At 39.9% G+C, this 13010-nt stretch overlaps 1 protein-coding gene across 1 annotated transcript in view; it reads left to right on the forward strand.

Annotated features, from left to right (window-relative positions):
• The first annotated feature begins 7897 nt into the window (after positions 1-7897).
• LOC146433953 (uncharacterized) overlaps positions 7898-13010 on the forward strand; it is a 30905-nt gene continuing 25792 nt past the window's right edge. The window contains exon 1 of the mRNA XM_085067300.1: positions 7898-8010. Coding sequence (XP_084923426.1) covers positions 8008-8010 — 3 coding nt within the window. The 5' untranslated portion in view covers positions 7898-8007. The remainder of the gene's footprint in view (positions 8011-13010) is intronic.

Raw genomic sequence — 13010 nt, forward strand, 5'->3', positions numbered from 1 at the left:
ACAGAGATAAAAGCTTGTTTAATACCCAACATGCTGGAAACTTGTATTATGGAAAAAGTCCTTGCCCTGAAGAGTTTTATAATTTTCAACTAATGTGATGTGAAAAACAGGAGGAAGGAAAATGGATAGCATGGAGAAGTGAAATGAGTTGCCCAAGTTCTGTCAGCTGGTTTCCAGCTTGTAATCCAGTCCCTGAGCAATGAATCACACTGCTTACCAAAGGCCAATTTGTGAAGGAATGAGCTCCTACTGGGAAGCAACAGGCTGGTACATGCCTATTGACTTCACTGCCAGATCCTCCGTGCCTTGGCTCTGTGCTGCGCTTTACTACTCAGCACAATGTCCAAAAATGTTCACAGCATAGCCCAGAGGTAGCAGCAGACTTGGAAGAAGCCACAGATGACCCTTTTCTCTGTGTGTGTGTGTATTCTGGATGCATGCATAAAACTCCTCAGGATGGCAGAATATTACAAACAGCTACAACTGCATTTGATTAATGTCTTGTCTCAAAATCCACTTTGGAAAAAAGCCTCAGGTATTAAAATGATAGACATATAGTGCTAATCAAAATGATGCATATTTTTAGGATACAGGAACTCTGGGCTAACAGTGCTGAGTCTAGAAGTGCTTGCTTTTTCTTGTAATCAAAGATACACATTTACTTCTGCAATCTTAGCATCAGACTTCCTGAACCCATTGGACCTCTGTTGGGGCTGCTCACATATGGTCAGATATCACTGAAGATCAGGTAGCTTCTTCTATTCAATTGAGAAAATATGGAGATATTCTTATTTTCAAGTTCTATGTCTTTTAAGCTATTGTGATGCTTAATAGAGATTCCTTTGAAAAGATTCATTCTTGTGAAGTTTGCTTTCTCTCCATTATAATTCCTTCACTGCGTATATTAGATACTGATTTTTTTTTGAGTGAAAACATCAAAAACATGTTTATGCCAAATCCTCTCAAGTTCTGAGTCCTGGGTTCTGAGGACTGTAGGATGTGCTGCTCTGTTGTCTTTTACCTTTGTCCCCTGAAAATTTTATTTAAAAATAGCCAGAGAAAAACAGATGACAGCCTAACAAAAGGTCCATAGTGTACTGTGTCCCCTCCTCCCTCCCTGAGCCCCTTGTTCTAGCAAAACTCCTTTGCTTTCTCCTTTGATTTGCACCAATCTACCTTCAGAATTTTTCAAACATTGCAGTGCATTAAACACTACAGCAGATGGTGCTTTTTGACGATGCCTTTCTACATGAAGCAACATTTTGTAGTGTATGCTGCATTATCAAAAAATCAAACATGTAATTATGCAAATATGTATGCCTTTATAATAATCAAGTTTTATTGTAAATGGTTGATGCACATCAATTTGATCCTGTAGTGCTGCTTTAAGTGCAGTTTAAGTGGCTTTTCAGTGTACCCAGAGGCAACACAAATGCATCTCTGGAATATTAATAAAATCCTGAATCTTTGAGACACCAACTGGTACAGCATTGCTTATACTGATTGGAACTAAATGCTAATCCTTTCCTTTATTTAAAAAAAAGTCCCCTTTGTTATTTAAAACACTGATATTAGTGTGATATAAAGGGCTATTTTATTTTAAATTGTATTGTAATGTAGTTGTTAAAATAATGTCTAATCATAGTATATTCAGATTCTACAATGTAAATTTGATGAGACAAGAATCCAATCATTTTACAGCCATGAAAACAGAGACGTATGTTAATATGTCCAGTTTTTTTAATCCTCCAAATTTATTAAGGAAATATCTGGTTTTATGTTTTAATTCTGAAGGCTTCCAAGGATTCCTGAATGCTCACTCGGAGATGGTTTTGCTTGTGAAATTTAATAAGCTAGATACTTGTGGGGGAAAAAAAATTCAGCAAGGATTTTGACATCCATAATGAAGTGTAAACTTTATTACTGATCTGATCCTGCCTTTTATACATTGGTTAACTTCGTTGGGCTAATGACAGCCATCTCTCTGAATGCACACATACACATTCTGCTGTGTTTGAATCAGCAGACGGGCTGTGGATACAGATAAACCAAGACTGTAAATTATGTTTTGCCTGTTTGTTCCTCCTGCTCTGAAAGCAGGGCACGAAAGGAGCAGATTGCATTGTTCACAGGGAGAAGGCAGTAGCTATACCTTGTCCCCCTTACCAGTTCCAATAGGTTGGATGTTGATTTTTTGGGTTTGCTGTAAACAGAGGCTGTGTTAACCCGAAGGCACATTGAGAAGGCAAAGAAATGGATATGCTTCTATCCTTGCACTGCCTGGACATTCCTCAAAACTAATTTCCTGTAAACTTCATGAAGCTTTAGAGGCTGAGCTTTCACTCTGTAAAATTTTTGCCGTTCTTTAGGATCTCTGTTTCCAATTTACCTTCCTCACCATTTCTCTGTCCCTCTATTTTTGTTTCATGCAGCTGGTTATTGTCTCTCTGCCTTTTGTCCTTCCTCTGCCTCTTTCAATGGTATTTTTTGGTTCCTTTCTGTGCTTGTGTGTTATCCCCCTTTCACTTTTCCCCCTCACAGATTTTGCCTCCTCTGTCAGCCTTCTGCTCCTCAGATTTTTTTCCAAATGTTTCTCTCAGTTTCCCCATTTGGTTCCTTAGTCCTTCCACAAATGTGTATTTCCTAGCTCCCATTCTGCTTTCCACATTCCCCTTCCAGGTTTTACTCTGTCTGATTTCTGTGTTTATCTTTTCTATTTTGTCCCTGCTTTTCTCAATTCAGATTGGTTTAAAATATTGCAGGAAAAGCTGCTCTTGAGAAATTTCATCCAGATTGCTCTCAGAGCAGCTGCTGTCCTGGCACTTCCAATACTGAATCAGACCTGAGCCTAGGGGATAGGAGGTCCTTAAAGGATCAAAGGGCAACTTCAGAATACTACCCAAAATATTGGCAAGCAGGAAATGAATATAAACCCACAGCTGAGAGTAACTGAAACCTCTTCCTACAGTTTTGACATGATCTGGTATTTTCAGGGGAGTGTTTGGTTTTGGTTTTGTTTGTTTTTTCTTCTGAAATAACGATTTTTTCTATCCTTATTTAGCATTCCTGGGACTCCAAAGCAGGGAAGAGATATCATGCATCTTGAGAAGGTCCTAGGGTCCCTAAAATTTTTGGTACATTTTTTTCTTTTTTTCTTAATATATAAGATCATTTAAATACAAATTTTTTAAAAACTAGCACAAGAAAAATCTGTGTCAATAAACTGTCTGCTCTTACTGAGACAGCAGGTTACTTAAAATAATCAGAGATGCTGAAAAACAACTGAGGGATTTTTCTGAACTGAAAAAAGCTCTTCAGGAACTTCAAATTAATAGAAACATTTTCATAAAATCATGAAAGATAAATATATAAAGAAACAAATTAGTAAAGTAAATTACTCCTGCCTTTAGGATTTTTTAATTAATCCTCATGTATGCAAATGTGAAAGTAGAATTTATTAGCAACATAATAAAAATTACTGACTTCCCATTTCTTTCAGCTGTGAACACTGCGAACTTAGTTTCTTTTTAATACTATATTTTGTGTCATCTTCTTAAATGACATTCATGATAAAGTTACTTGCTTTTTAAAAAGTAGCCCCTTAGATAGAAATTCTGTATGTCTGTAGCATTGAACTAGAGAAGCTGCCTGAGTCAACTTATTTGATTTTTCACAGAAGAAGCCACCCAGATTCCTGAAGTTCAATGAGCAAATGGTTTTTATCAGTTTAGTAAATCTGTTTGTATGTGAAAAATCTATAAGTACTATTACCTTTTGATTACATTTAATATTCAGAAACCAAACAATACCCTGTTCTGCTTCTGATTTTTATTTCCCTTGCATGGCATTTCAAGTTTAATTTAAACACAGTAATAAAAAAATCTATGTCTAATGCCTTGATTTCATTTGTAAAGCCACCTAGACAGCCACACACTTTGGTAGGTTTTTTCTAAATAGTCATGTCAGGAATGCTTTAGACATGCTTTACCAGCATTTTCTGTGGGGCAAAGCCTTGAATAAAATATTATAGTATTTGAATGTGATTTTGCATAAAAAAAAGGAGAAAATCTGAAAAAAAAATTTAATGGTCTAAGGCTTGATGTATAAATTTTAAGAGTATGAAGTGATAGGCAAAGTGCTGTCTTCAAAGAAAATATTGAACGTCCTGGTCAATTAATACAATATTTCACAAGATGTTTGTGTTTCCAGGCTGCATCGGTCACATAAAAGTGAATAAACCTTGAATAAAGTACAGCTCAGTCATTGCCTGGTGTTTTATTCTATATATGCAAACATCTGATTACTGGTGTGGCTACAGCAATCTGCTAGAAATCCTCATGCAAGCACAGAAGCTTGGTCCAGCCACAAGGGATTTCACTTCTAGCTTATATGTGATGTGTATAGGCTGTCCATATCTCTTGATTTACTTCCAAATGTCTTTCCAGACTTCATCCTTTATTCTACCTACCCTGGTGGTCTATATTAGATTGCAATTACATCTTAGTTACAGGTCTTGAAAAGAGTGTGAACAAGGTTTTAATGTGGTTAGAGATTCAGAGCCAAACCCCTTAAAAGCCTTAAACTGCTTAACAACCACCTTTCCATGCTTTTTCCAGTGAAAAATCAGCTCAGCACTTTGCAGTGAGGGTATCTGGTACCTCCCCAGCAAATACTCCCCAGCTGCTGAATTCCTCACAAGACTTTCAAATGAACACCCATTCTCATAATAATTTCTTCTGGTTGGTTGAAATACTTTAGCTCTGACCATTTATGGTTCTGTTTACTCTTTTGAGGGTAGCTTATCTAAGTTCAAAACCTAAGATGTGTCAGTGCAGGTGTTTTTAAGTGAAGGTGGCTAGCTTAATGACTGCACTGAAAATAAATACATTATTGTAATACTCTTTAGAGAAAAAAGGTAAAGAGAGACACTGTTTTATTTTTTAATGATCCTACTAAATCCCACTCTTTGCCATTTAACTCTTCTTTCAAATGTTCTTAAATTAAGAAAAATATTTTTTCCTCATGCAGAAACTGAAGAGCAGTGAATATATTATTTTGTACTGATTAATTTTATTCTAATTTTTTATACATTGCTTATAGGTGCAGTGAAAAAAGATTTTTTTTTCAGTAAAATGCTCTCTATGGAATCATGACTAAAACCACATTTTTCTCAACCAGCTGGTGGTACAGTCATCTGCCAGGGGAAGCCCAGCTGCCATCCTTGCAGCACAATGGGGTCAGCTTGGAGCCCTGGTGACAGTCCTAGATGTGAAAGCTGTCCTGGTGAGGCAGACACAGGTAGAGTGCACATCTCTTCCTGATCCCAGAGGCTCCTTCTTGGCTCAGCCACCTGCAGTGTGGGCAGGAGGATTTCTCCTTTTCCTGGCCTTCAGAAGACAGTCAGCAGTCATCAGGTGGTGTGACAAAGGTGATGGCACTCTCTGGATTGGAAAAAAGCTCAAAGAAAAGGTTTTGTGAACATTTTCATTACGTTGTTGGGTCTTTCTGTCCTCTCCACCTGAGGAGGTAATAGAGGACTGTGTCTTATTTTGGGTTCTTGGGAGCAGTTTCAGCCACTCCGTACACCTCTACTTAAAAGGAAATGAGTAAATCAAAGTTGTAGGAACTATTTAAATAGTCCTGAAATAACATCTGCTCCAGGCTGTATTCAAGAATAGGTGGGCTTGGTTAGTAGGATATTAATCCTGCAATTTGGTTGTAGGAGTGAACATTTGAGACCTGTGAAGTTCTGCTAGGACCCCTGGAAGTTGCCATGAGATTCTGCTTCTGTGAAGAAAACTAGCAGCTGTTTTCTTTAACTGTGATTAGAATGATCTTTCTTGAGAATTGTTCAATTAAAAGAAAATCCTTATAACCAAACTTTCCTCCAAATGTGTCCCAGAAATGCCAGCTGCCTTGTGGCCTGTGTCATGGCTAATGGTGTAACCCAGGCATGGTGACTCCATTCACTGGTGGATGTCTCTCCAGTGGGGATCCTGGCTATGAGGGACAGGTCTGTCTCATTTTCGTGGAAAGCTTCAAAAATCTGACTTTTCTTCATAATATGTCTATCTCTGAAAGTACTGAAATTTCTTGTTGAATAGAATTCTTGTTTTCAGACTAGTCCTGTGTTTTAAGTCTGTATTTTCTTCTGAACCTAAAATTCAGATGAAATTTCTAAACTTATTTGTTGCTATGTTCTTAAAAAATGTAGGCTGAATTTCAGGGACATTTCCACTGCTTCTTTGTTGGAGAAGGACTTATGCTTCTGAGAAGTCATCTTAAAAGAGCTCTTTGGCAGACACTCACTTTGCACCTTTGGGTTTTAACTCTGAAATTGACAGGAGAGGGTTTTTCTGTCCTGATTCCAAGTAAAATGAGACCTGTGTGGCTGAGCTGCTTTTCTTTGCTCCTCTTTTTCACCCCCTTCCATCAAATAATTGCTGAGCCAGTTGATCAATTTCAATCAAGTGGGACAGAAGGAGAGAGCTGTGAGACATGAAGTTTAGGAAGAAAACAGGTACTTCAGTATGTCCAAGGGTCCTGGATGAGTGCTTTTGCCAGGGAAAAGTGATGCCAGGAGCTAGCTGACCAGTCATCCCCTACACTTTGCATCAGCCACAGCAGAGAGGAGAGATTCATGCAGTATCCTTTGGGCACTGGCACCTCAAGGACATGGGAGGCCCCTGTGCCACCAATGGCACAGTGAGGTTTTGTCAGGGGATTTACAGTGAGATATTGCTCAGGAGCAGCTTACCTTGTGCTTGGGTCTCTGCCATGTAATATGCTTTACAAGAGGCCCAAAGAACACACCTATCTTGGTGTGGCTAGGTTAGCCAGAACTGACAATTAAATGTTAAATAATTAAATTGTTTTAGCTGTTAATTGTAAGTGAATGTTGTTTTTAATTGCACTTTAATAATGCCATGCCCTTTATAACCAAAATTAATGTTTTCTGTCTCTCTGTTTTTGAAGTACATGTCAGTTTAATTAAACTATTAATGGTAGACAGATTTTAAGTGCTTTATATTCTTCATTAAATTGTATCTGTTCAACAAGCATAAACAGGAAAATAGACTCAGAAGCAGATTCATGTTCTGCCTGATAAATCATTCATCATCAGATAAGATGATGAGGCACGCTTGTTCTTCTGTAGGCTCACAATGATAAACAAATCCACTTTTGTATTGTAATATTTATTGAGTTCATAGAAAAATAAACAAGACCGTTCACTTTTCATATCAGCAACAGGCCTGAAAGCTGCTGTTTGCATTTATGACTGGTCAGTCAAGCAATATCTTGGTGCTCTGAGGGTCAGTCTTAGTTCATTTTGTCTAGGGTGCTTGTTAACAGAGCATTTCTCTGGTCTAAGATACAGTTCTTTCAGGGCCATTCAACTGCAGTAATGATGAATATTTCTACTGTTCCCGCTGTGTTACCCAATTGTGTCTGGAAAGAATTAAAATAGCTTTTGATTTGGCAGAAATGATATATTTATAATGCAAATGTTGAGTAAGTCTCAATCCTTGTAGGACTGCAGGAAGGCTGATGGAAACAATTTTTTGAAGATTGTGAAAGACAGAATTATGGCAAGGTCATTTCTTCTCTATTGGTAAAATCTGCAAATCCTAGTGGGCTGTTAATGGGCTAACAGGCAGAAATTAAGAAACACTGCAGCAACTGCTTGTGATACATTCCTGTGCATATTATACAGGCAGACAAAGATGTAACTGGTTATAATAGAGACAACAAACGTCCTTCCTTTGTGTGGCAGATCAATCAATAGCCAGGCATGTGATCTTGTTCACTATTATGTTAGTAATGAAACCTTCTTGTGATGTGACAACTGTGGAATAACATTTGGTCACAAAGCTGGTGTTAACAAGCACAACTGGCACTCTGGTAATTAGACTGATTCCTGGTCTACTTTCACAGATTGTCGATAAATGCAGTAAACAACAGGCTGCTTTCTCTCAGAAGAAGTTATATGAAGTTGTCATCCATTTGATGGTATGTACTGTATTCTCCTTCATCTTTTATCAGATTCTGCTAAGGTGGGGAGGGGTATATATTTCTCTATAAAATTATGTTTCACAATAGAAACTTTGCGTGCATTGTTAAATAATCACCTAATTAACCTCAAGCTTTTTTTCTCATGGGAAGAAGCTAATTTCTCCGTTACAGGTAGACAGTTAGATGGAAATATTCTTCCTCAAATTTTCAGTGTTTTCCCCTCTGATACAGCTGTGTCTGCTGTGGACAGGCATTTATATTGTTTGAGGATAAACTGAAATCTTAAAAGCCATAGATTACATTTGATTTAAAGGCCAAGAATATAGATCACATACAATTGTAGTGTAATTTGTTACATTAAACAAAATAACTATATTCAGCCATGGATGAGCTAGCCAGCTTTTCCATCACCAATTTAGGACTGTTATGTCAAAACTCATTTGCTGTGTTTTACTCTTTCCACAGACCTGCAGTAGTAGAAAGGTGAATTGTAGTTTGGTCTTTTCACCCTCATGGCAGAGTAAGAAGGAATGAGAGCTCCTTCCCTAGGCCTAGTGCCTCCTCCAAGCCCAGAGCCTGGCTCTGCACATCAGAAAATGTGTGAGTGCTGTGAGTCTGTCTACTCCACCTCCAAAGCAGAAGAATTGAGTCAGCTGAGGTACCTCTGGGGAGTTATTCAGTTTATTTTGCATAGGCTACATGGCAAAGCTTAAGCTGGTGGAGGCCCTATAAAGCAATAAGGATTTCTATGCTTCTTCTTTCACAAGGCGCAGAATTCAGAAACTGGAAACAGTGCATAGGGGATGGTGAGTAGTGGCAATGCCACGGCATGTCTGGGCACTGGTGCACCCTGGCATTTTGCTCAGCTCTGCTAAGTCCAGCTCCATGCTGATTTCAAGTATCCTTGGTTTGCTTTGACCAAGAGGGGCTTCTTTCTTGTGGCCCAAAATTGGGCCACGTTTTGACCACTTGCTGCAACTAAATTCCCTATGAAACATCAAGAGAGGAGTGAGCTTCTCTTCATGGCCATTATAAATGGTTGCCAGATTGTAATTCCCTTTGTAATCGATGAAAAGCAGTAGGAAGGAGTGTTTTACAGTAGGTACCTAATTTTATGCAGGTTTAATGCAGGAAGATGCTTCATTAGTAGTCAGCGAACATAAAAACTAAATTCACACTCATAAACCCGGGAGAGGTTTTGGACAAGTTCACTGAGCCATAGGTATCAAGGACTTAGAGGATATAAATAGCAGTGAATGCAGTATGCTAATCTGAATGGCTGGAAATGAATATCAGAGGTGTTTGTTGCTGCTCCCTTCAGAGCAGTCTCCATTCTGACAAACCACTGAGAAAGACCAGTTAGGCTCTGTAAGACTTTTAGGTTTGTACCCTACAGGCTCCTAGGAAAGGAGAACTGTGGAAAATAACAAAGGAATGTGTGGGGTTTTGTCTGATGGGTCAGAACAATGTTTAGGAAGGAATTAGCAAGAGGCATGTGGGTGGACCAAAATGGCATATGCTCAGGGAAGGGGCAGAGTGAGAATCTCTTTTGTCTTGTGGCTGGCTGTAGATGGTGGTATGATTTTGAGTGAGACCTCATGTCACACACAATCACAGAATGGGTAAGTTTGGAAGGGACCGCTGTGGATTGTCTGGTCCGACCTCCCTGCTCAGACAGGGTCATCCTAGAGTACACTGCACCAGATTTCATCCAGGCAGTTCTGCAATATCTCCAGCGAGGGAGACTGGAAGGCAATCTGTTCCAGTGCTCAGTCACCCTCATGGTAAAGAAGTTCCTCCTCATGTTTGGGTGGAACTTCCTGTGCATCAGTTTCTGCCCATTGCCTCCTGTCCTATTGCTCAGCACCACTGAGCAGAGCCTTGTCCATCCTCTGACACCTCCCTTCAGACACTGACAGACACTGTTGAGGTTCCCTCTCAGTCATCTCCTCATGAGCAGCCCCAGCTCCCTCAGTCTTTCCTTGTGAGATGCTCCAGTCCTTTGTCATCTTTGTTGATCTCCGCCAGACCCATTCCAGGAGCTCTGTGTCTCTCTGGCTCCATCATTCCCTGCAACTGGAGGGACAGAAATGAACCCAGCTTGTGCTCCAGATCCCTTGACCTGTTGACCTAAGGCCCTGAGATCCCTTTTGATTGAAACCTTCTTGTTGGGACCTTGTCACTGCCTGGCTGGAAAACCAGCAGATGGTAACAATCAATAGGCCGTAGCAGGCTGGGAAGTTTCTCGGTGATGTCTCTTGCATGGGCCCCAGGGGGGCAGTGTAACTCCCTGAGGGATGGGTCCGGTCAGTGCATCGGGCCCTCCATTCCCCTCAATAGGGAGCCACCAATGACTAATACATTTCTTTTTTTCTTCATGGAGGAGGTTGGGATGCAGCGGGCAGGCTGACCAGCCCTAGGAGACGCCTCCATCTTGGAGGAACCTTCACCCATGTTCTCATTTCCCCGGTCCTCATTTTGCTGGTTCTCAGATTCCAGGGCCTCATACCTATTTTATAAGGGCACTTGGGAAGGTGAGGTGAGTCAGGAGGGGAATCACCTGCCACCCCAAGCAGAAACCCATTTCCATTCCACAGAATCCTTCCTTGGTTGGGAAGGCACTACAGGAGGGCTAGGTCTGACCTCCTGAATGCAGGGTCAGCCATGAGGCCAGACCAAGTTGCTCAGAGTTTTGTCTAGTCTGCTCTACTGAACCTTCAAGAGTGGAGATGATGTAGCCTCCCTGGGACACTGCTTCACTGCTGGTCCCCTACCCAGAAATCACACTTAAAGTAAAAATGTATCTTTTCAATTGTTTCTCCAGTTTCAACATGATTTTGTTTGGACTCAGTGCTTCCCAGAACTCCACACAGATTCCTATGACTAAGCCTCACATCTATTCATAAAAGACTCAAATCTGCTGCTGATGCCGACTGAGATTGTGTTGACCTGTCAATGGGAGTCCAGAAGCAATGAATATTTTCTTGCTGCTGGAAGTCATAAAATAAAGCCTTAGCTTCTAGAAGAGACCGGGTTCAAGCACCACTAGCTGCAGTAGGTAACAAGAACGTTTGTGTCATTTAAAAAAGAGGCAGTTGGTCAAGAGAATATTGAAAGCATCACATTTGGAGAAAGAACCTCTGTACTTGGAAGGTAAGAAGAAACAAGGAGATGTTTCGTTTTACTGAAGAAACAAGATGAGATATTTTGCCATTTATATAATTTAAGCTCTGCTGTTTTGAGAAGGTTTTACCACACAGATTACTTTGTAAAAGGATGACAAGGCAGAGTGTTTACAGCACGTGGCTGGAAAATCATAGCCATATCTGCCCTATTCAGACCTTGTTGGTGCACTGTTTGTAGAAAAAGTCTTTATCAGGTAAAAGCACAGTGTTCTCCCTTCTTAGGAATATATTTCACGTTCTTAAGTGATTTCGTTGGTAAGATTGAATAAATTCTAGTTTACTAGATTTGATTTCTAAAGAAACGTAAGGAGCAGAGTACAGCTAGTGACAGAGAAGTTGCCTTGGCATTTTGTGTTTATTTGCCATCAGTTACTTCCATATTAAATTGTTCCATTTACAAGCTAGTATAATTTTTTTCCTAAGTGCCTGCTGTTCAGTCTAGTTGTGGAAAATGAAGCTCAGTTGTTTATGACCTGCACTGTACTTCATCACTAACCTTCAGCAAATGTACAAGTTCTGGAATGAGAACAAAGCTTCACTGGTGGTAGCACAGCATGAGGCAAAGTATAATGCATATTACTGTGGTGCACCTGTGCTGGCTTTCCCTTGCTTATTGGGATAAAAAGCACACTTTATTAGCAGGCAAATAGGTAAAGCTTAAGAGGCCAGTCTTCTCTGCTTGGCATATGGGGCTCCCATTAACATTAGTGAGTAAAATGGATATATTTTGACAAAAAGCAGACACTTGTGGGGACAGATAAGTGCAGAAACAAGGTGACATTTTCAGTCGCTTTTCTGACCAAAACGGAACTTTTTGAGTCTCTAAATGTAAAGATTGCATAATGTCTTTTTATTGTTTAATAACTGTCAAAAACCTAATGAGGAAACCAGGTCTAGTGTTTACCTTTGAGACAACAAAGTGCTAATGTCTCCCCAGCCTGTGCTTAGGCCTGTCCCAGTAAAACACCTCTTTGACACCTTTCCCACATTCATAACAATTATCTCCTTGCTTTTGTTTTCCCTGTGGAAATTATTAATTAAAAAGTCTTTAGGAGGAAAGCTTTGATATATCTAGATATCTCAGATTTTATTTTTTTTTCCACCTTTTGAATGCTGTAGATGCATGAAAGAAGATGGTGGGAGAAGCATGAAGATCACAGAATTTCTTCTGATGATGCACAGAGATGATGTGGCTCTGGGCTTTTCAGGAGCCTTTTGTGTCACAGCCTGTGCAGACCAGACCTGCTGTCGGGGTAGATGCACTGTGATGGCTGCAGGGAAGAGATCAGCCTCTCCTGGGAATGACAAAGGTGACAAGCACTTCCCCAGTGTTTAGTTTAGGCAAAGACAATTCTCTGGATGTCCTTCTTCACGTGTATGATACATCTGTCTTCCCAATTTCTCACTGAGACTTAGATCCTGAATTTTTAACTTGACTGGATAAGGCAACTACCCAGAAGAAATGAGATCAGCTGAGGAGGTTTCTAAACTAGGTTTGCTGGGGAGCCTCAGGCTTATTCTGGCTTTTCAGGATGCAGCAGTAGCCAAGAACATTTATTCCCATTTCCACTTGGCAAAGAAGATTTTCTTTTTCTTGTTTTTCAGCTATAAGGCTTCATTGCAATTACTTCTTTTCTGTCTTTTCAAAATCCAGTTACTGAAAAGCTATCTTTTGGATGCTCTTAGCCAATACCCTGAATGTCCATTTAAAACACATATGATGTATAACAGCTTTTTTGGTTCAGTGGCAAGACTGCATCCAACCCAGATGAACACAAAGCAGGCAGTTTAATAAGTTTTTTTTTTTTTTCA

Source organism: Lichenostomus cassidix, chromosome 8, assembly GCF_008360975.1.
Source record: "Lichenostomus cassidix isolate B80296 chromosome 8, HeHo_3.0, whole genome shotgun sequence".
NCBI lineage: Eukaryota > Metazoa > Chordata > Aves > Passeriformes > Meliphagidae > Lichenostomus > Lichenostomus cassidix.